This window comes from Balaenoptera ricei, chromosome 16 (assembly GCF_028023285.1).
Source record: "Balaenoptera ricei isolate mBalRic1 chromosome 16, mBalRic1.hap2, whole genome shotgun sequence".
In the NCBI taxonomy this organism is placed as follows: domain Eukaryota; kingdom Metazoa; phylum Chordata; class Mammalia; order Artiodactyla; family Balaenopteridae; genus Balaenoptera; species Balaenoptera ricei.
In genome coordinates, this window is record NC_082654.1 from 117,657,235 (window position 1) to 117,680,237 (window position 23,003).

At 41.7% G+C, this 23,003-nt stretch overlaps 1 protein-coding gene across 1 annotated transcript in view; it reads right to left on the minus strand.

Moving 5' to 3' along the window:
- CCDC6 (coiled-coil domain containing 6) overlaps positions 1-23,003 on the minus strand; it is a 110,632-nt gene that overhangs the window by 46,078 nt on the left and 41,551 nt on the right. Inside the window, exon 2 of the mRNA XM_059900029.1 lies at positions 10,048-10,197. Within this exon, the coding sequence (XP_059756012.1) occupies positions 10,048-10,197 (150 nt within the window). The remainder of the gene's footprint in view (positions 1-10,047; positions 10,198-23,003) is intronic.

Below are 23,003 nucleotides of genomic sequence, written 5' to 3' on the forward strand. Positions count from 1 at the left end.
TTCCCATGCGCCCTCAGCATCATGTATACTCCCCGTTCTTCAGCTGGGATGAGTGCAGTGTGCTTCCGGTGCATCTCCACATCTTGTTCATGGTGGTTTCACATCCTTTCTATGAGTTACTTCAAAAAGCAGCCAATACTTCAAGGCACTAGTTACTATGCAGCAAACACTTTATGCACATCAGTGCACTTAATATTCCTAACTCTGTGGTACATACTACCATCTGCATTTTACACATTATGAAGCCACAGCTTAGAGAAATGAGGTAAGCTGCCCAGAGTCACACAGCTGGTTAACAGGTAGATCCTGGCTTAAAATACAGGCTTCTGGCTTCAAAGCCTTTATTCTTATCCCTGACATGTGCTGCCACCCTTGAGCGCCTGGGTACACTCTCAGTCACCCTTACAGCACTGTGAGCTCTATGAACAGCAGTGACCAGGACTGGCTCAACTCTACCCCAGAGCATCTAGAAAAATGTCTTATCTATGCAAATACTGACTGGATGAATGGTAATGACCTCACTTCCTACAGACTCTTTCCCCCTAGATTAAGCCTCAGGATGAGCAAAATAACCAGGCAAGTAGAAAGGATACCACTGGTGTATATTAATATATATATATGGCCCCAAATCAAGAAATATAACATCGCCAGCACCCCAAAGCCCAGTGCATCCCTTCCAGATCACACCCTCTATCCCCTAGAGGTAACCGCTCTCCTGATTCTTATGGTATTCACTTCTTTGCATCTTTTATCTTAAAAGATTTTACTATTATTTCTAAGCATTAGTTTTTGCTGGATTTTATATTCTTTTTTGTCTAGCACCTTATGCTAAATGAAATTGCGATTTCATTCACCCCTGTTATTGAGTATAACCGAGGTGTGTATTTTTATTGCCTGATAATATCCCATTGGATGAGTATATCAAAATTTATCTACTCTACAGATGATGGGATTTAGGTCATTTCTAGTTTTTCGCTATTATGAACAATGTCACAAAGAACATTCTTCTACACATCTGGTGTACACGTGCAAACATTATAAGATATACCTAGGGGTGGAACTGCTGGGTTAAAGACAATGAATACTTCCAACTCCATTAGGTAATGCCAAATTATTTTTTAAATGGTTGAAACCATTTCCATTCTCTGACAGTATGCATGGGGATTCTCTAGTAATATCTTTCTTTCTGTGGTTTATTTCACCTTTCCTGATTACTAATTGGGTTGTGTACCTTTCCATATGGTTACTGGCCGTTTAGCTACCTGTTTATACGAAGAGCCAGTTCAAGTCTCTAGCCATTTCTCTTTGGGGTTGTCTGTTTTTCTTGCTGATATGTAGTTTTGTGTTGGTTACATATGTTGAAAATACCTTCCTCCACTCTGTGGCTTGTCCTTGCATTCTCTCTACGTGATTTCCTGTGTCTCTGGTCTTCTTCCCCAGGCATTAATTAATTAATAACAACACTCCCAAATTTACATCTTTAGCCCAGACTTCTCTTGTTGAGAGAACCTGCCTATTTGTTACCTACATTTGGATGTCTAGACATCTCAACTGCACTTCTGACCTTGCCACTCCGAGTCTACTCCACTTGCCATCTTTTCCACCTTAAATGGTGGGAAAGAAGTCTATTCTTCCAGTCACTGAGGCCAAAACCAAAGTCTTACATGACCCTGTCTTTGACTCACACCCACTTCTAATCTCTCCTAAAATCCTGTAGGATAGTCCCTCAAAATGTACCCAAAATTCAATAAAATTTTATTTGTAGGTGAAACTTGTGGCCTAGGGTGATGGTACCTTCCTCCAGAAAATTCCATTTTCTTCTGCCAGGCACCAGAAGTCTGGGTCTACCTTAAGCCAAAACCAAAGCTAGCTCTCTCTAGCTCACCCAGATGATGCAAAACTGGTTCAGTCTTGTCCTGAGGGTGTAGCTCTTCATGATTCCAGCTTAAAGTGGGGGTGATTTTTCTTTGTCCTCACCTTTGGCCAGCCCCGAGCTCTGATTTCTGTAACCCCAGCTCCACACAACTGTCAAAAGCACAATTCAGTTTCTTGGCTGTTCTGTAACGAATAAATAGCAAATGTGCTCAGGACAAAAGGAGCCTTGGGTGCTGGGTCTCCTCTCAATTCCTACCCTCCCCAGATCTCCAACAGTTCTCCACGATCTTGTTAGTTCTTTCATTTATCCCCGGTGAGGTTTGCCTGAACTGTCGAACCTGTCATTTTCTAAAGGGAAAGGCATATATAACTTTTGCAAGGGAGAAAAATAGGTAGGCCCTTCCAGAAAATTAATTATTTTATGTTATTTTCTTGTCAGCATCCTCGACACCAAGGACAAGCTCTCACCTCTGAGTGGAGGGCTCCAGTACATGGGGCTTCCCGTCCACTCACAATACCTAAGGGGCTAAGTCTGAGTTTCCTAGATTCCCAGTAGCATCATGCTGCTTAAAGCATTAACACCTTTAAAGAAATCTGGTTAGGAGGGAGGTTTAAAAAAGATGCTCCACAAATAAGATAAAGAAGTCCTTTAGGCTCTAGAGTTAACCTGCAAAAAAAAAAATCCATTTCGTAAAAACTAGCTTTTTCTTCTTTGAGGAATAGAGAGTATTTAGCCCAAAGAAAGAATTCACTCTAAGCTGAGACCTTACTGTAAATTAAAATAAAAAGCCCCATCTTTCTTACCCAGCTTATGAATAAAGAGGAAAAAGGAAAGTAAAGATAATTAGCAGCAGGATATAACTCTGTATTTTAAGGTAATTACTAACTGGGCTGAGTGTAAACTGTTTTGAAAATGAAAAAAAATTTACCCAAGAAATGCAAAACGTTGCAACATTTATAACTGTAAAATTTTGAAATCATTTGAAAAGTGTTTCCAGTGATAGCTCAAGTCCATCTACAGTGGAGCCAAGTATCCTTCAAACACCAAGATTCACCTTTTCAATTAGAAATAACAATGCTTACCCCTAACCTGGTGAAGAAAGCAACCTCTCACTCCAGCTTCACCTCATTATTTTTAATTTCCTTTTCCTTCTACCTTTATTTCCTACCCGTGCTTTCCCGTATTTCGTCAAAGAAGTCAGCCTGGGAGGCTTCTAAGCCCTTGCCCTTGCCCTTGCCCTTACACTTTGGGGAGGTTGGCACATTAACTCCGGCCGTAACGACAACACACATGCACACACTTTGAAAAAAAACTCAGTGATTTCTGAAGACTAAAGAACTGCATCAAATTTAGTGTATTTTCTAATCACAACACAAATTATGTTAGACTGAGAGATTTCTGGCATGCTGCTAACAGGAAAGTTTTGGCTTATAATTTGCCCTCTGGTGGTTGCAGCATTTAAAATGCAATGAAAACATCCCAGAAGCCCTTTGCAGATGTATTATGAACACAATGTATAAGCCCCTTGCTCCGTGAAAAGAAACAAAGAACACACAAAGCTGAGGTTCAGATAATTTGGAAAGAAAAACAACAACAACAAGAAAACCCAACTTTGCCCCAAATGTCTGTTAGCTATTAGGTGATAGCCAATTTTTCTGCTCAGCATTAATAGCCCTGAAAAACTAAAAGCCAAGAGGGCCACTGGTCGAGCCAGCTTAATGAAGAACATATTTCAAGGTCTCTTCTCCCCTGCCATCAGGGAACAAGTTTTCACCTGAATGGATGCAATGGCAGTGTTAGCCTTGGTGCCTTTAAAATGAACTAAACAGAGTTTCATACATATTTATCACCCTGACATGTGATTTTGCTGCCTGAACAAACAAAATCACTGCACTGCCGTCTTAGTGACTTGGAGAACTTGAGGTAAAAAAAGGGAGCCTCACGGATGGACCTAGAGTGTGTCATATAGAGTGAAGTAAGTCAGCAAGAGAAAAACAAATACCTTATGCTAACACACATATATGGAATCTAAAAAAACGGTACTGATGAACCTAGTGGCCGGACAGGAACAAAGACACAGACGTAGAGAATGGACTTGAGGACACAGGGGAAGCTGCGACGAAGTGAGAGAGTAGCATTGATATATATACACTACCAAATGTAAAATAGATGGCTAGTGGGAAGCAGCTGCATAGCACGGGGAGATCAGCTCGGTGCTTTGTGACGACATAGAGTGGGGGGACAGGGAGGGTGGGAGGGAGACGCAAGAGGGAGGGGATATGGGGACATATGTATACGTATAGCTGATTCACTTTGTTATACAGCAGAAACTAACACAACATTGTAAAGCAACTATACTCCAGTAAAGATATTTAAAAAAAAAAAAAGCCTCAGATTCTGGTGTACAGGCTTGAGAAGGGAACTGGGGGTCTACACTCACTTCTAATGCCTGCGGACACTCCTGCTGCCCAGAGACACAGGCTTGCAGGGGCTAGGGAAGTGCACGCTGCAGAAAAATCCTGCATCCATTCACTTGGTATTGGAAGAAGAAACTACTTCTCCAGACTGAGGGGAGGAGAGGGAGAAGGAAAATGAAGGTAAGCCTTTGCCTAGATGAATAGGCAGATTTGGGGACTTACTGAAATCCTTCCTCTCAGTTTCATTCCGAACTGCTCGGCAATACATCATTTGGTATTGGCGGCTTCAGCAGTGGTTTTTGCCCACAACTTCCTTCCTTCCCTCCATATATCATCTTTCCATAGATGCTAGGAAACTGCAAATGCTTTAATTCCAGGAGGCATTTTCACCTCAGGGACCAAGTCAATAATAGCAAAAATAAGCCATGCCACTTAACAAGAAATCCAGGAAACCTTTATTCGTAAGTGCTTTCAATCATCAATAAGAATGTGCCTCCCCCATAAGAAAATGAGTACAATAATTTCTATTATAGCTATAGTGGCATTATTTTCTGAGGACCAGATCCAATTTCAAGTGTGAATCAAAAGAACAAAACTACAAACCTATCTGTTATTTTAAGGTCTAAAATTTGAATACTGGATTAGAGTGAAAAGATTCAGAGATACATATAATACCTAGTACTCTTATCTCACTCCTGTTCCAGCCTTTTAAAAAAAGATTTAAAAAAATATTCATTACCTTTTGGCAGTGGTATTGGTTGAGAAGAGTGTAGGCCACAACTGAACAGGGCTTCCCAAGAGTAGGAAGTGAACCTGATGTCTTGGGCTTACAAAAAACTGAGGAGAAAATCCACGAGTGCTAAAACCACTATCAATCTCAGCAACAACAGATCTTCCAGTTGGCACTGGTGATGGGTGGTTGGTGGTTAACAGTTAGGCAGCGGAATTAAGGATTTTTTTTTTTTAAGTTTTAAGACTGAGGGGCCAATGGAATGAATCATATCAAGAGTGACAAGACAGTTAAGCCAATCATTAGAGCATTCTGTTTATGCTAGCCCTTAATGATTTGGGCAGTCCAGAATCTTCCATCACTGCAAAATGAGCCTGACTTTGCAAGGAGCTCCCATGCATTGCTGTCCATGACAAACAGATGCAACTATGATAGTGAAACCAAGTAGGACCCTTCAGGGCCTTACCAGGGAGAGATCTCCATCCTACCCCCGTCCCTGTTGCAACCCCTGCCTCTTGGTTTGTAAAAAAGCTTTAGCCTCCTTGGTCTCCTCTGAGTTCCAAAGAGCAAATTTAATCAGAGAAGTGAGAAAACAGTCAAGCAAGACAGAATAATAATAGTTTAGCCATAAAACAAAGTCAAGGACCTTTAGTTCCTCTTCAAGGGCTATAAATAATATCCTAAGCCATATCCTTGAGTTGTTTTGCAGATATTAAAACGCCCACCAGGCAGAAGAAGTTAGCTGCATGCTGACCACCAGCACACATAGACCCCAGACTGGTTGGAACCAGAAGGTTGATGACTGAGATTCCTGAAACATCACCATTACCTCGCCATCAACCAACCAGAGAATTGTGCACGAACTGATCATGCACCTTGTAACCCTCTCCCCTCACATTGTCTTTAAAAACTCTTCCCTAAAAGCCATCGGGGAGTTCAGGTCTTTTGAGCATAAGCTGCCTGTTCTCCTCGCTTGGTGCCCTGCAACAAACGCTGTACTTTCCTTCACCACAACCCGGTATCAGTGGACTAGCTTTTTTGTGCATCAGGTAAGCAGACTAAAGTTTGGTTCAGTAGCAACTGCAGGACTGTGAGCTCTAAAAGTGAGTGACACAGAAGGAGGTTTCAAAAGGTAAGGACAAAACAGGCATCAGAATTTTTAAGTTTCCTTTTTAGGAAGTAAGATATTTTCTGATTACAAAAGTAACGCACATTGCTTTCTACAAAATGAGAAGGAAAGGAGCATAAGAAAATTAACATGGGGGGGTGGTGGTGGGATGAACTGGGAGATTGGGATTGACACCTATACACTAATATGTATAAAATAGATAACTAATAAAAACCTGCTATATAAAAAAAGTTTTATAGACCAAAAAAAAAAAAAAGAAAATTAACATAACCTATAAGCTCAACACCCAAGTATAATTACAGCTAACATTTCAGAGAATAGTCTTTTAGACTTTTTTTCTAACATAGATTTTATATATCAAATTCTTCTGAAGAGTTTGCCCATAAAACATTTCTTATAAATTTTAATTACAAATTATGATTAAACTAAAACCTTTCTTCAAGGCATTCCAGGGCTGAATTTAGTTCTAATATAGGCTTGGCATTAGACTAGAAAGCTCTTTTTCAGACAATTTTCACCAATCAGGTCAATCAATCCCACGGTCTGGGCTCAGAAGGATGCAGATCTTTCAGACAAGAGTGTTCACAAAATCAAGGTAACTATCTTGCAGATATATACAAAAACAAGGGAGGAAAGCTGCATGCTTTTGTGAGTGTGTGTGTTTTTGTTTGTTTCAGGTGGGCTTAACATATTTGGAGACATTTAAGCTATCTTCCAAACTTGATCTTCTAAAAGGGCAAAGGGATTTCCACTCATCTACACTTAAATAAACTTGATTCAGTTTTTAAAGGTATTAGATACCACCTCTATCATAGCAGATGGGAAGGGAGGTATCTCCTCTATAGTAATAATCTCGCTTTGTTCTCAGGACCAAAGAATTCCTTTGAAATGCATATAAAAGCACTGTTCAATCACTATCGGAGACAATGGCCATAGAACAAATGACAAAACCAAAATTGTTTCATAAATAGCCTCTAAGCAGCCTTTGGGTCAAAAATGCTAAACACTTCCCTGGTGAACAGGTCAATTTACTTCTTTGTCCATCAGTATCACCTGCAACACAGGTTCTCTTAGTAGGCTATCATAACAAGGTCTTATCCAGAAGCAAGCATCCTAGAGAGTCTTACTGAAGTAATTACACAGTTGGAAAAGTCTACTGATATCAATTACTCTAAAAATCTTCCAGATGGAGGTTAGTTCTACCATACTGGGTGGCAGAAGATGTGAGCCTTCAACAAAGGACTGGCTGAAATCCTTCAGGAAAGCCTGGGGGATGGGTACAGTAGGCCTACAGCTCTTCCTCCCTGCACCTATACAAGATCCTTCCAACTGGCCAACAGTAAGAGGGATTCTCGGGTATTTACCACAAAGTGGCATGCTGTGATATCTGGCGTCTAAAGTGAGAGATCACCTACCATGCCACAGAATAGACACAGCTCCAGAACTTGCCAGAGACCTCAACCTCAAACTACCTGCCAACCGTGTCCTTTGAAAAGGAAGGACCAGGAGTGGGGAATAAGGAGTTATTTTTTAATGGGTTCAGAGTTTCAGTCTGAAAAAGTTCTGAGGATGGATGGGGGTGATCGTTGCACAACAATGTGAATGTACAATCCTTAATGCCACTGAATTATACACTCAAAAATGGTGGAGAAGGCAAATCTTGTTTTGTTTGTTTATGTTATTTATATTTTACTACAAAAACAAAATATATATACGGCGTAAGGACCAAGCTGAGCTTCATGAGAGATTGTCTCAGAGACATGCTGACCACCCATTTGTCCAGATTCGACAGGTGAGACCACTGACGAGCTACAGGCCCACCTAGAGCTCCCGAAACAACAGACTCGCACCCTCGTACCGGACGCTTTGTTCTGACTGAGGGCAAACATAAGACCCGGCCATGTGAACGCCAGCGCTCCACATGACAGGCTACTTTGGGCAAGAACAGTTTCTTGTGTTGTTCAGTTTGTTTATTATTCAGTATCTTTAGAAAGATCCATGCCCCTCAAAAAGATTTAAGTTTTTAATATATGAAAAATTTTTTCTCTTGACCAAGTAAAACCAATTTCTTTTAATGTAAGAATTGTGAAAAAAATCACTATGTTTTTCCAAGTTATAGCTTTATTTGTAGGATGCTCAGAGCTTAAATTTTAAGTTCAAACGTCCTTATGCCGAGTATATTTCTATAACTAACCTCCTTTTCTGTTGCACACGTCTCTTGTGCTTTCACTCTATTCAGCAGCTTATTTTAAGGGACGTCCACGTCCTTGGAAAGTAGGTGGGTCATGATAATAAGCGAATGAGAGATTAGTTATAAACTACACTCTACAGACCACTCAGAATGAAAATGAGTCTTTACAGAGAAAAGGAGTATAATCTGGCTAGGCTTTGACTGCTTTATAATGTACTTTAATCAGACTCCAAATACCAACGACTATGCAAGTTGAAAACCAAAAAATGTTTCTTGAAGTGTTAAAAATTAGGACACCTGATTACACACTAAACTCAGAAAAGCAAACCATAATCGATTGCATCCTTATATTTCTAGAAGCAACATGCAGAATAATTCACCTAATGCTGCCAAGGTGAGGTAGAGTCAAAGGTCAAACTAACCTTCTTCCTCGTTTTTTGTCTAAATCAGAATACACAGGAATAAAGAAGAAGTTTCAATGCAGAAATTTCACCATAAATCTCTGCTAGATAATAATGCCTGGGTACTTCTATCCCTCACATTCCATCAGCTACCATATAAATCAAATTTTGTACTAGACTGCAATGGTATCTTTATTCAGTAATTAGGTAAGAAAATGAGAAGGAAAGAAAGATGGGGTAAAAGTTGCCTGGACCATCGCATGGTCTTAACCCCAAGGTTTCTGGTCTTCTCTTCTAACATTTCATATGTTAGAAGGTAAGAGAAGAATTTAGGAAGTTTTTTAAAAGCCCCAAATATCCTTTTGTTGTAATCTCACTAAAATATGTATTTCAATCAAATTAATGAGTGAAATTGTTAGTAATACCAGTGAAAAGAAAAATACAAGGACGTATTCCTACCTTTTACAGCCATCTGACAAAATGGTAATAGTGGTCCTCCTTGGAAAATTTTATACCTGCCCACTATTTTGGACACGCTTTGTTAAAAAATGAAAACTCAATGTCCTACTTATTCTCAAGTTCATATTAAATAAACCGCAAAATATTTGCCCTAAACAAATTTTACTTTTGTACTTTACTAGTAAGCTTCGAGGAAAACCAAACCAAACCAAACTAAACAGGAAGGGGAGGAGGAGAATCTCTGAACTAGAAAAATCAAAACTTCTATATGTTTTGTGTGTTGTCTTCTATACACCATTAGTGATAAATGTTAAGTTTCAACATTTGTTATTTGTTCAGTAACATATTACTCACCCATCTGAACACGATTGTGTAAAATTTTAACTATCACAGATACATATCTTTTTCTCCCCCCAAACTGACATTTCCCTTTGTGTCCTCATATATTCGTGCAAAAGATCCACTTCTGCTTGCCAAAAATGTTTATGTATTCATTACAGATTCAACATTAAAGGAAAAGAAATCTCATATTTGGTGTTAATCCTCATAATTCCAAAATACCGCATACAGCACTTACTCCTGTGCTAAGGCTTCAGGCTTATCAGCAATTTCTTGAAATGCTCAGGGTATAAAATATCTTACCTAAGCAGATGAGCTAGGAACCACAGAACCACAGTCTTGAGTATTACACTGCTGCCATATTCACCAGGTATTTTTAATCTCTAAAGAATTTTAGCTACAATCTCAGCAGCAAACGTTTCAAGCGAAGTGCTGTATCAAAGTCATTTTTTTCCTAGAGAAGAAAACAGGCAGGGAAGATGAGAGGGGAGAAAAAGTAATTTACCTGCATCAATTTTCTGGAGAGCTCATTAGTGAGGAACTCTTCTTCCTTCTCGTAATTTACAGCAAGGGTTTCTTTCTCCTTCTGCAAAGCCTGAATTTTCTTGAATAAAGTGTTACTGATGAATTCTTCTTCCTGCTCAGCCCGGGCTTGCTGTTAAAATAAAAAAATAAAAGAGAACAAAAAAATATGTTAAGGAAACAGGAATTTACTAATTGAAATATAGTTCTTATTTCTAGAGAGGGCACCCATTTTAATTAGAGCTCTATTTTTAACTGTGAACCAATATACCCCAAGAAGCACAAAACAGAGGAACTCAGTAGCAACCATAAAAGTAAATCTGTTACCCCAAAGGGCCTCCCTGTATTATGCATGGCCCCTCTTCTTAAAGAGATATTCCAAAGAAATTAACAAAGATTGTTTTGCAATTTTTAGAAGCCATCCCAAGTCAATCACCAGAATACAGAAAGCTTCTTCTCGTATAGGGCAGACGGGTCCAGTACTGGGGTATATGCATCAATTCATGACAACTCTCTACAACTCTCCGCATCCCAAAGGTTCAGAGTTAAAATATCTAGGCAACATTTTTACTGAAGCAGGGAAGTACCTCTCGCTTAAAAGTGGAATCGTAAAATCATGTCACCTCTTTAAGATGTTACAGAAAGGGTTTCGATATGCAATTTAAAAAGCAACACAGATAGACATAGATTAATTTACATGTTCATTGAATAGCTGCTGGAAGGAAATACAGCAAACGGCTAAAAAGTAGTTAATTGCAAAGCAGCAAGAATCCAGGGAGTGAAGGGTAAGGATGTATGAGAGTGTCATTTTTCACTTATTTATTTCCCTACTGGGAATTTTCTGGAGGTGAGGGCACGGACAGGCATTACCGAGCATTAAAAACAGAAGAAAAGGGGGTCAGGCGTAATTCAATGGAGATGAAAATATTTTTCTGCAGATCCCTTCCTCCACCCATGTTCTAACAGAATAAACAGAAAAACCAGCCATCCTTGAAGGAAATTAATCTTTTCAGAAAAAGGGTACTTCTTCCAAATGGACTCAACTCTATTTAAAGTACTTTTTAAACTGCAACATTTTGATGTGTTAATCCCCAATAATGCATTCCTGTTTCATCTGCCAAGTCCAGGAAGGGAGAACTGCATCGACTCCAAGCCTCCAGTACCTGTCACTTATAATAATACAAGAGAGCTAGAGGGCAGGAGACAAAAGGGCACCTACATTATACAGTTACCACCTTTTATTGAAAAAGGTCCGACAACCACTCCCAACTCAGCCGGTCTGGATTTCTGTACATACGCACTGACTTCCCCGACACCCAGGCCCCCCTGAGAGCCCTGATTTCTGGGGAACCCATCCTCCCTGCTCCCCACCACAGCAGCAGAGATGAAGGATGCCAGGGCCTGGAACTGCCTGCGAGGCAAATCTACCAAAGAAAGCCACGTGTACGTAGTCCTTAGACTGAAAAACAGAGCTACGTAGAAAATGGAAACTTCAGGAGGAAGTGTGGCAGTCCAGTCCTTTAAGACAGCATTTGGGATAGGCCGGGAGACGTGAACGGCGAAGAACACCTCACTCAGCTAATAAGGTTTTATGACCAGCCAAGCACATCCGGGGAGCAGGCCCTAGGTTCCCAGGCCCTTACACACTCCGTAATTCATTAGCACTTCTCAAGGTCATACCCTTTACTCCATGGTCAAGGGAACACTGCCCAGGACTGGCGCTTCCCCTCCAACTTTAAATTAACCTCCAACTCGGCTTCAAAACTCTCAGACCTCAAGATCTCATCCTAGTGCAATGGGCAGGAATCCAAAGCACTTCTTTCAGGCATATCTGACACACATATCCAAGCCCGCAATCTGTTTGAGCTACCTGTTTTTCTGGTTTTGACTGACAAAGTTCTATATGATTTGGATTCTGATTATTCTAAAAGCTACAGGACAGAAAAGGTAGAGAGGGGAACTGGAATGCCTTTGCAGGTGACTGTGCACTTAGATTTCAAAAGGTTTGCCATAAATTCATTTCATTATCAAGTCAGACTCAGCTTCTTGCGTATTACCAGGCATTCCCTATTTTCAATGACTGGGAAATTGACCCACAGGCAGTAACAGAGAACCAGACTCAGAGGCCCAGCAGACTACCTCCCGCTGTGCACAAGGACCCAGAAGTGAGAAGCTGAGAATAAGAGGCCAGGCCCTAAGAGTTTACTCGTGAATCTTCCACCTCGGCCCCTCACCCTTCCCATATTTCATCCAATCATTAAGTTACAGGGGCAACAGGTCTCAGTGTATCATAAAACAAAACTCTGTGATAAAAAATAGATTAGTGGCTGCCAGGGGCTGGGAGGGGTGGAGGTGGGAGAACTGGGAATGACTGCTTCTGAGTACAGGGATTCTTCTGGGGTGTCGAAAATGGTGTGGAATTACACAGTGCTAACAGGGTATGTAACCCGGTGAATATACTAAAAGCCGGCGAACTGTACACTTGAAAAGGGTGAATTTTATGGTATGTGAATTATAACTAGATTAAGGGAAAAAACTCTAAGAATTAACAGGGTCCTGTATTTCACAGAGCACTGGGTTTCCTTTGCAATTCTTCCCAGGGAAAGTAGCAAATTTATTATAAAAAGGATCGGGAGGACTTCCCTGGTGGGCCAGTGGTTGAGACTCCGCGCTTCCACTGCAGGGGGCGTGGGTTCGATCCCTGGTCAGGGAACTAAGGTCCCACATACATGCCTCGCCGCCCGGCCAAAAAATAAAATAAATAAAATAAAAAGGATTCGGAGAGGGCGATGTTCGAGCTGGATCTGCTCTGAAAGTGCCTTCCAAAGTGAGTGATGGTGTGAGAGACTCGAGCTTTAGCCAACAAAATTCTTCACCATTTTAGAGTAGCCACTCATTTCCAGGCAAAGACCATTCATAGAAAACTCCACTCTCAGGACCCACCGCCAGCGTGAGGAACTGCTCTGTGGAAGCTAGTTAAAGCCTCTCTAGCTTAACAAGGGGTTAAGCAGGCCTGGCACAGATTTTGTTCAAGGCTTCCTTTTGCTAAGGTTTAGCACGGGGACTGTCACTCTGGCTCCCACTGTCATCCCAGAGAAAAACCACACATCTGGAGGGCAAGACTCCAGGCCCCCGAAACATAAAACCCCAGTTCACCCTTTTTCCAACTGGTCACGGGGCACTGTTAGAAATTAACACGTAAATGAGGACAAAAGACAAGGTGCTGTATCCAATACAGCCCCAAAGAAAATTGCTTAAAAGACCAGCTCCAGGGGCTTCCCTGGTGGCGCAGTGGTTAAGAATCCGCCTGCCAATGCAGGGGACACAGGTTTGATCCCGAGTCCGGGAAGATCCCACACGCCTCGGAGCAACGAAGCCTGTGCGCCACAACTACTGAGCCTGTGCTCTAGAGCCCGTGAGCCACAACTACTGAAGCCCGCGTGCCTAGAGCCCGTGCTCTGCAACAAGAGAAGCCACTGCAATGAGAAGCCCGTGCACCACAACGAAGAGTAGCCCCTGCCTGCTGCAACTAGAAAGCCCAAGCGCAGCAACGAAGACCCAATGCAGCCAAAAATAAATTAAAAAATTAAATCTTTAAAAGACCAGCTCTAGTGTACTGACAACCGTGGGTAAACGTGATCATCAGAGTAGGCACCATGCATCACAGACAAGCAGGAAGCATCCATTTGGAATTCTCCTGCAGATTTCTTCCCATTCTTTGTGCATTATCTTCTCAATCTTAATCTTAAATCCTGGCTTTTTCTTCCCCTAAACTCCAAAACAGGCCTTTTTATTTAGGCCGTAAAACAAATTACCTTTCCAATTTATTTCCCCCAAGCCAAGAGCTAGGTAGACAACGGCCTAGGAGCAAAACAGGCCACGTGCCATTTGCAAGGAACTAGGGGTCAGGCAGGTAGACAGAGCAAAGATAAAACAGGCTAACATGGAATCTCATCAGTTTTATCAATCTATTTCCCTTTTATCTGCAATGCTTTAAAATCTCAGCATACCTAAACAAACTCAAAAATAAAACTATATTTCCAAAGCTAAAATTTATTTTAAAATTTAAAATCAAGGTTTGCCTATAATTCCATAAACTCTCAAAAGAAAATGTGAACCAAAAAATTAGGAACTCTTTGTTTTGCATATGTTTGTAGAGTTGAAGATTGGGAAAATCTGGGGGGAAATTTTTAAAAACCTGTGATTACAGATATAGAGAACAAACTAGTGGTTACCAGTGGGGAGAGGGAAAGGGGGAAGGGGTATTAGAGGAGTAGGGAAGTAAGAGGTACAAACAATTAGATATAAAATAAGCTACAAGGATATATTGTACAACATGGGGAATATAGCCAATATTTTATAATAACTATAAATGGAGTATAACTTTTTTAAATTGTGAATTACTATATTGTACACCTGTAACTTATATAATATTGAACAGCAACTATAGTTCAATTAAAAATGTGATTATATTTTCATGTTCAATAAGGTTCTAACTGCTATGTTCAGAAGCAGAGTGAATGCTGGTATAACCTTATTCACTTATCGGTGTCTGCTACTTTGACCCTCATCCAGCAGGGATCACTCGATGTCTAGAGTGATGTGAGGCCTAGAGTACAAAGCAAGTCTCCATCACTCTTCCCCGATCCTCCAAGAGTCCAATTAAAAAAAAAAAAAGGAAAGGGAGAGTGGAGAGAGACAGGAGCAATTTACCAAGTCCTCTGGGAAACACACACACACACACACACACACACACACACACACACACTTAGAAAAAATTCTTTTCTCTTGAGTCATCACATATTGAGGCAACCATACTCTAGGTGAGCACAATTTTCTGATAAGGAAATCATTCTCACCCACTGCTATCATGACTGGGGCACAAATTTGATAGGAGATTCCCATGTGATTGTTTAGTGCTTCTGTTCTTTACCAGTGGTATTTTGGAGATCAAGGGTTAGTACAGAAAGGAGAATTCAAAAACTCTCAACAATAGCACTGCTGAAAATTCAAGTACCCAAGACCAAAATTATGTAAAATGATGCAACTCATCATCTGTCAAGAGTAAAAAAAAAGACAGTTTCCAAAGCAAAAAAATATAGGCACTATTTCATAGCAGGCATGGTAAAGGATATAATCAAGAGAAAGTTCAAGTGCCTACCAAGATAACACATTTGCATTTGTTTTAAAAACTTACTTTTAAGTTGAATGCTGACTTGCTTTAATAACAAAAAATCATAATAAATAATAAGATACCTTAAAGCTCTAATGCTTAAGAATCCAGGCAGGCTCTATTTATTATTTTAATTATTTAAATTCCTTAAATTTAGGAACCTATTTAAATGTATTATTCTAATTATTTAAATTTATTATCCTGTTGCTTAATCGCTTACAATACAAATTTTAACGATCTTAACACCTCAGTTTGAAAGAGCATCTGAAACCAAACTGTCAGGATAGCAGAAACCACCCAGCACCAAGCCAGGCGACCGAGTAACACTAGGTTCTTTTCTCTGCTGTCATATTTATTAGGTGCATCACTGCCCATATCAATTGTTCTGGGAGATGCTCGGCGTTCAGTAGAGCTCATGACTGATGGCTGGCACCTCTCGTAGGATTCGCTTGAACATCGGTTATACCCATGGGTTTATCAACACAAACCACTATGGTGCAGTGGTCCTGCACTGGCTAACACTTTAAGTGGCAGTACTGCAGGGGTGGGTGACAAGTGATACATGTGACAAGCCCAAATTGCACACCTACGTTTCTTCTATTAGAAGAACTAGGGAAATAAAACAGCAAAAATGTGACTTAAAAAAAAAAAAAAAAAAGAACTAGGGAGGTGATGTCAATTACATGCCTAAGTATTACAGCTCTCTATTTCGTGTGTGAAAGCACCAGGTAATTTTGTGCTTCCTTCACACTGCGTACCAGCCCGCAGTAAAAACAATTAATAGCTGATGGATGAAGCACTTACATTATTTATTTCCTTCCAGTATTGCCAGCAAATCACTAAGTACACAGGGGCCAGAAAAGCATCATTATTAGCCCTCACAACTGGGCTGTTCTGCCCCAGACACTACGCCCAGGCCACTGTTCCAGGGCTGGAGGGCAAGAGAGCAAACGGCAACAAAGGGTGACTTTCAGGACAAGAAAAACTCAGAGAATCTTGATGTTAAAAAGGACCCTAATGGTTACCGAGTTTCATCAAGCTACAGCGCCTCTCAAACCAGCTTCAGTGACAGACCAGTCCTCACCACCGATCTGCAGGGGACAACACATCCCTCTGTGCACGTCCTATTAGACATGACCAGAACACAGCTCCACAGACATGCCTCGCCCCATGAATTCAACAACACCCAAACTGGTCCATGCCTGGCTCAGGAAGATAAGTCCACTGGTCACTTGCCTGGATACAGAGCAATGAGAAATTGCTAGAGAAGCTGCTAAATGTTTGCATGGATTATGGATTAAGAATTTATCTCCCGGTGACAAAGAGTACAGGTCCACAGGCCAAACTCTGAAGAGTGTGGCTGGCGGGGGCGGCCGCATATTCACCATCAGACTCTGGGGTCAGGCCGCCTGGTGTGCAAGGTGCCTATGGCCACCTCCAGCTGTGTGACCCCCAGGGGAGCCATGGGACCTCTCTGAGCCATTGCTTTCTCCTCCCTAAAGTGAAAATAATGGCACCTCCTTCTGGGTTGGTTATGAAGATAAAGTAACATAATTCACATCAAGAGCTTATCTTAGTACCTCGCACGAGTAAGCACTCGAGATATTTACAAAAAAGCTTGAGGAGGGGGCATGTACAGGATGATTCATGAGAAAACAGTGAAATCTTAACAGAATCCCCATTTAGCTAAAAGGAGAAATGGACAGAATTATGGCACATCCACGGGGCGGGGCGGGGGGGAACATAGTGGAGCCATTTTTTTAAAAATATGGTTTGTATGTACCGTCATAAAAAGACGTCTAGCAAGAAATGGCCAAGGGAGGGCCTCCCTGGTGGCGCAGTGGTTGAGAGTCTGCCTGCCAGTGCAGGGGACACGGATTCGAGCCCTGGTCTGGGAGGATCCCACGTGCCACGGAGCAACTAGGCCCGTGAGCCACAACTACTGAGCCTGCGCGTCTGGAGCCTGTGCTCCGCAACAAGAGAGGCCGTGATAGTGAGAGGCCCGCGCACCGCGATGAAGAGTGGCCCCCACTTGCCACAACTAGAGAAAGCCCTCGCACAGAAACGAAGACCCAACACAGCCAAAAATAAATAAATAAATAAATAAATTTATTTAAAAAAAAATATCAAGGCGAGATGAAAGTTTTAAGTTGGGTCGAGATAGTGCTAAAAAAAAAAAAAAAGAAACGAGGATCACAAATGTGAAAGACATCAATCGACACAGGAAAGAAAATGAAAAGATGTAACACACAAGTAACTAAAGACTAGGATGAATAACAGTAGAGAAAAAGAGAGGGAGCATATTTGAAGAGATGGTGGCTTCAACTCTACAAACATATGCAATCTGAGAATATCCCAAAACTAATCTAATGAAAGACCTGGCGGTCCAGTGGTTAGGACTCGGTGCTTTCACTGCCAGGTCACTGGTCGGGGAACTAAGATCCCAAAAGCCTCAGGGCGCAGCCAAAAATAAATAAATAAATGCAGCTCCTCATCCTGTGTTTGTTTTTGCCGAATCTGCCAACCCTATCTGGTTTCCGAGTCTCTCACCATTACACCAAGTTCAGCTCTGGGGGTAGAGCACAATACTCACACCCTTGCCCCTTCTTTAGCAACAGACTGCTGTTCGAGACAGTTTTCAAAAAGTTTCTTTGGTATTTTCTCATTTTTCCTCTCAAAATTCTTCCTCTCCTACTGCAACAGTTACCAGATCCATAGTATACTCAAACTGCTGTTAAGTCCCCACTCCAGTATAACTCCCAAACAACCCTTTCCCCAAAGTGAATCATGCCCCCAAATCAGCGACCTTCTTTCCATTACAAAACAAAGCTGTGAGCACCTAGCAGCCCTGTCTTTGCTGAAGAAAGCAATCAGATTGATTGCTAAATTATACTAAAATGTGAAAGACTTTTTTCCTAACCCTGATGATTTTTTTTTTTTTTCCCTGAGAAGACAGGAGGGCATAATAGGATCCCTGCCTGAGTATTTTCATTCAGAACAAGTTCGTTCTATCAGTTACCTATTGCTATGTAACAGACCATCCCAAAACATACGTATTATTTGTCATTATTCTATAGGTTGATGGGTGGGTGATTCCTTGGTTGGTTTCACGGCGCTCACTCACGAGGCTGAATTCAGCTGGAGGTTCAGCTGAGTGAGATGATCCAAGATCAAGGGGTAGGAAATAGATTCAAATAGACTCCACGTCTTAATGGGAAGAGCCATCACATACTGCGCTGGTGATTTTCAAGTGACCACACTCAGCCAGAATACTTCCCTTTTTCAAAGCTTCTTCCTTTCTTTTGAAGGCACAGATTTCCTAAAATCTCTCAAGGTTTTTTGGTAACGGATTAGAACGGCAAAGGAGCAACTCTAGAATTTGGTTAGAGTGTGCAGTCAGATCTAAGTGGGAAGACTATCTGCACTGGTAATGACCACCAAATTCAGTACAGTCAGAAGCCTTTTTCTTGTTAAGCTTACATGATATACTTGCTCTCTAAACTCAATTCCTCTCTTACTGACAGCACTAGAGAATGCAGTCTCCTGGCGAAGTAACAACCCATTTTCCCAATTATCAACACAGGAACGGGTCCTGCAGTATTATCATGGGTAATCTCAGATCTATCAGCAATATGTAAAAAGAGATCAGACAAAAAATATCGGTGCCTGTCTCAAGCCACACAGATTTGTAAGAACAGGGCTCACAAACTAGACAGATGCAGAGATATATGGACAGAAATGCAAAGGGAGAAAGGACCACATCAGTGTTGTGTGTTTACGACTCACATCACTGATTAACTTAAATCCATGATCTTCACGTTGATTAAAAAAAAAAATTTAACTGAAGACTTTCCTTTTTTTTTTTTAACGTCTTTATTGGAGTATAGTTGCTTTACAGTATTGTTAGTTGCTGCTGTATAACAAAGTGAATCAGCTATATGTATACATATATCCCCATATCTCCTCCCTCTTGCGTCTCTCTCCCACCCCCTCCCTATGCCACCCCTCTCGGTGGTCACAAAGCACCGAGCTGATCTCCCTGTGCTTTGCGGCTGCTTCCCACTAGCTATTTATTTTACATTTGGTAGTGTATATATGTACATGCCACTCTCTCACTTTGTCCCAGCTTACCCTTCCCCATCCCCGTGTCCTCAAGTCCATTCTCTACTATGTCTGTGTCTTTATTCCCATCCTGCCCCTAGGTTCTTCATGACCATTTTTTTTTTTAGATTCCATATATATGTGTTAGCATACGGTATTTGTTTTTCTCTTTCTGACTTACTTCACTCTGTATGACAGACTCTAGGTCCATCTATCTCACTACTAATAACTCAATTTCGTTTCTTTTTATGGCTGAGTAATATTCCATTGTATATATGTGCCACATCTTCTTTATCCATTCATCTGTCGATGGACACTTAGGTTGCTTCCATGTCCGGGCTATTGTAAATAAAGCTGCAATGAACATTGTGTGGACCAACTTTTTTTAAAAGAAATATAGAAATCTATTTTATTTTCCATGCAGTTTCTTTTCTCCTACCATCCTTAAAACATGGTCTTCAAAAGGCATAAAAATAACAGTGAAACCTATGCTTCCACTCCTAAAATCTTTTCTACTTGTCACACCCACATACACAAGGACTTTTTTTTTTTTTAATATCTTTATTGGAGTATAATTGCTTTACAATGGTGTTAGTTTCTGCTGTATAACAAAGTGAATCAGCTATACATAAACACATGTCCCCATATCCCCTCCCTCTTGCGTCTCCCCCCCACCCTCTCTATCCCACCCCTCTAGGTGGTCACAAAGCACCGAGCTGGTCTCCCTGTGCTATGCGGCTGCTTCCCACTAGCTATCTATTTTACATTTGGTACTGTATATATGTCCATGCCACTCTCTCACTTCGTCTCTGCTTACTTTTCCCCTCCTCGTGTCCTCAAGTCCATTCTCTACGCCTGCGTTGAAGGCTTTTCTTTTATTACATTTAAAGAGCTCCACGAGGCTTCCCTGGTGGCAAAGTGGTTAAGAATCCGCCTGCCAGTGCAGTGGACATGGGTTCGAGCCCTGGTCCGGGAAGATCCCACATGCCACAGAGCAACTAAGCCCGTGCGCCACAACTACTGAGCCTACGCTCTAGAGCCCATGAGCCACAACTACTGGGCCTGCGTGCTGCAACTACTGAAGCCCACATGCCTAGAGCCCGTGCTCCGCAACAAGTGAAGCCACCGCAACGAGAAGCCCGCGCACTGCAACGAAGAGTAGCCCCCGCTCACCGCAACTAGAGAAAGCCAAGTCCATGTGCAGCAACGAAGACCCAACGCATCCAAAAATAAATAAATAAATATATTAAAAATAAAAATAATAAAAAAAATAAAGAGCTCCACGGAAACAGGTAACATTTAACAGGTAAATAATCTCCAGGGCTTATTTTGGCTCAAAAGCCATGGGGGAAGTTATGCATTGCCCTTGGAAGATGTGTCCTTAAAACAGGTCTTGGGGCTTCCCTGGTGGTCCAGTGGTTAAGAATCCGCCTTCCAGTGCAGGGGACACGGGTTCGATCCGTGGTGGGGGAACTAACATCCCACATGCCGCAGAGCAGCTAAGCCCGCAGGCCACAACTAGAGAGAGGCCAGTGCACCGCAACAAAGATCCCTCGTGCTGCAACTAAGACCTGACGCAGCCAAATTAATTAATTAATTAATTTTAAAAAACAAACAAACTGAGGTCTCTATCATTCTCTTTCACAAGTAAACCACCAATGCCACACCCTCCATACCTCTACCTCCACCCAAACACCCTGAGGTTTCTCAACCTGGCGCCAGGGCAGTGACGGAGACCCGGAGAACAGGGATATGAAGTGTCTACAGCTCGACATTCTTGGGAAATGCGTGTTGCTTCTCCGTTGCCACTTGTGCAGAGTCAAGCAAGCTCTACGCCGAAGAATCAATAGGGGGAGCTGTGGGCAAGTGACCTCTACGGAACAGGAAGGCAGGCCAATTCCGGACAGAAAGACTGAGGGATCCGCCCCTCCTCCACTCTTCCCCTCATACAAGACAGTCCCCAAAAATAAGAAATGGTGAAGGAAATGAAAAACGACAAAACAAAACAAAATTTCAAGCAAAGAATGAACTCACTGGCAGTCAATTTCACTCTGAAGGTAAAGTTGACTGCAAATGAATGATTCCAGATTGAATACTGGTCACGCACGATTCGTCATATGCCTAACTTGAAGCTTCCCTATATCAGGAAACCTGTGCTTCTAACCACATCCCCACTGTTTCTGACACGGTAGGGGTCAGCCTCATTGCTACTCCCAGAGGCATCGCCCCCATATGCTCCCCCCTCCCCCAATAATAAGTTCCCAACCAGAACTGCTGACAAGTAAGAGCAAACTACAGTCGTTAGATTTTTAAAATTTAATTCAACACGCATGACAGAGTATCTCGTACACGGTAACCGCTGTGTGGACATGGCAGTGAATAACAGACATTGTCCCCGCCCTGAAGGGGTATATAATCCTTCTAGCAATTAAAGAAAAGTAACATTTTAATCCATACATACAGCAATTGGCCTTGGAATGATCTTGGCTCTATAAAACAGCCTGAAGAACCAAAGGATTTAAAATGAGATTAAGATGCACAGAAGAAAATGCTAAGTATTGTATCCACCACGGTAACAGAAGAAATGGTCTGGCACATAAGCACTCATACACCTGTTGAATAATGAGGAGTGTAATCGTATACAAATATACAAACTTTATATTATGTATGTATGTATGTGTGTGTGTGTGTATATATATATTTATTTATAAATGAATATTTAACTCTTTGGACTCTCTTCCTATAATAAATGATAAAGGCAGTCAACGTTAAAGAACTGATTATATTTCTGGCACTGTAGCAGCCTCTTCCATATGGGCTCTCATTTCATCCACACACTGGCTCCACACATTTTAGCCCCATATCATATACGGGGAAACAGGGGCTGAGAATGGTAAAGCAACTTGCCCAAGGATCCAAGCTACTAAGTATCAGGGCTACAATCCTCAACCCTGGACTGGTTCCAAAGTGCCTAGGCCTTCTATGTCCTATCCCACCATCCAGGAACAATGTCTTCCACTGGGACAAGGGCTGTAGAACCAAGCTCCAGAAGCCAAACCCACTAACTTGCTACTAAAGCCAACATCATTTGTGCTGTCACACAGTGACTGAGCATCACAAAGCAGTTCATCTTTGCAAGGAGATACCCTGTAATTTCCTTGCCTGAACAAAGTAAGTAAACATTAGGTGAATGACAGATAATCTTTAAGAACTGCAAAAGAGCCACTTTTTGCTACTGCTACCGCTGCTGCTACAAGAAGGAGACCACATATTTCCTGGCGGCACACACAGCATATGCGTACGTCTATGTATCATTCCTGTGTGTTGACAGCAAGCTCTTCTCCCCTCCTCCTTCAGACAGTGAATAAAGGTGTAGCTGTCGGGGGGTAAGGAGAGACATGTCAAAGAGCCCAGGGAAACAGGTCTGCCTTAGGCAGGTCAGTGAGGATATGGATTCAAGTCTACAAAGAAGTCTACTGCAGGATAAGGAAAGTCACACTCTCCATGTGTAGAAAAGAGTTAATGTAGCAGGCCGAACTTCTATCCTTTGAAAGCCTGTTTACAAGGCAGCCCTTGGCTGGTGACTCAGCACTTGGATTTGGGAAGGGTTCCCACCACCCTGATAAAAGTGGCTCACTGTGTCAAAACTTTACAAACAAAATGGT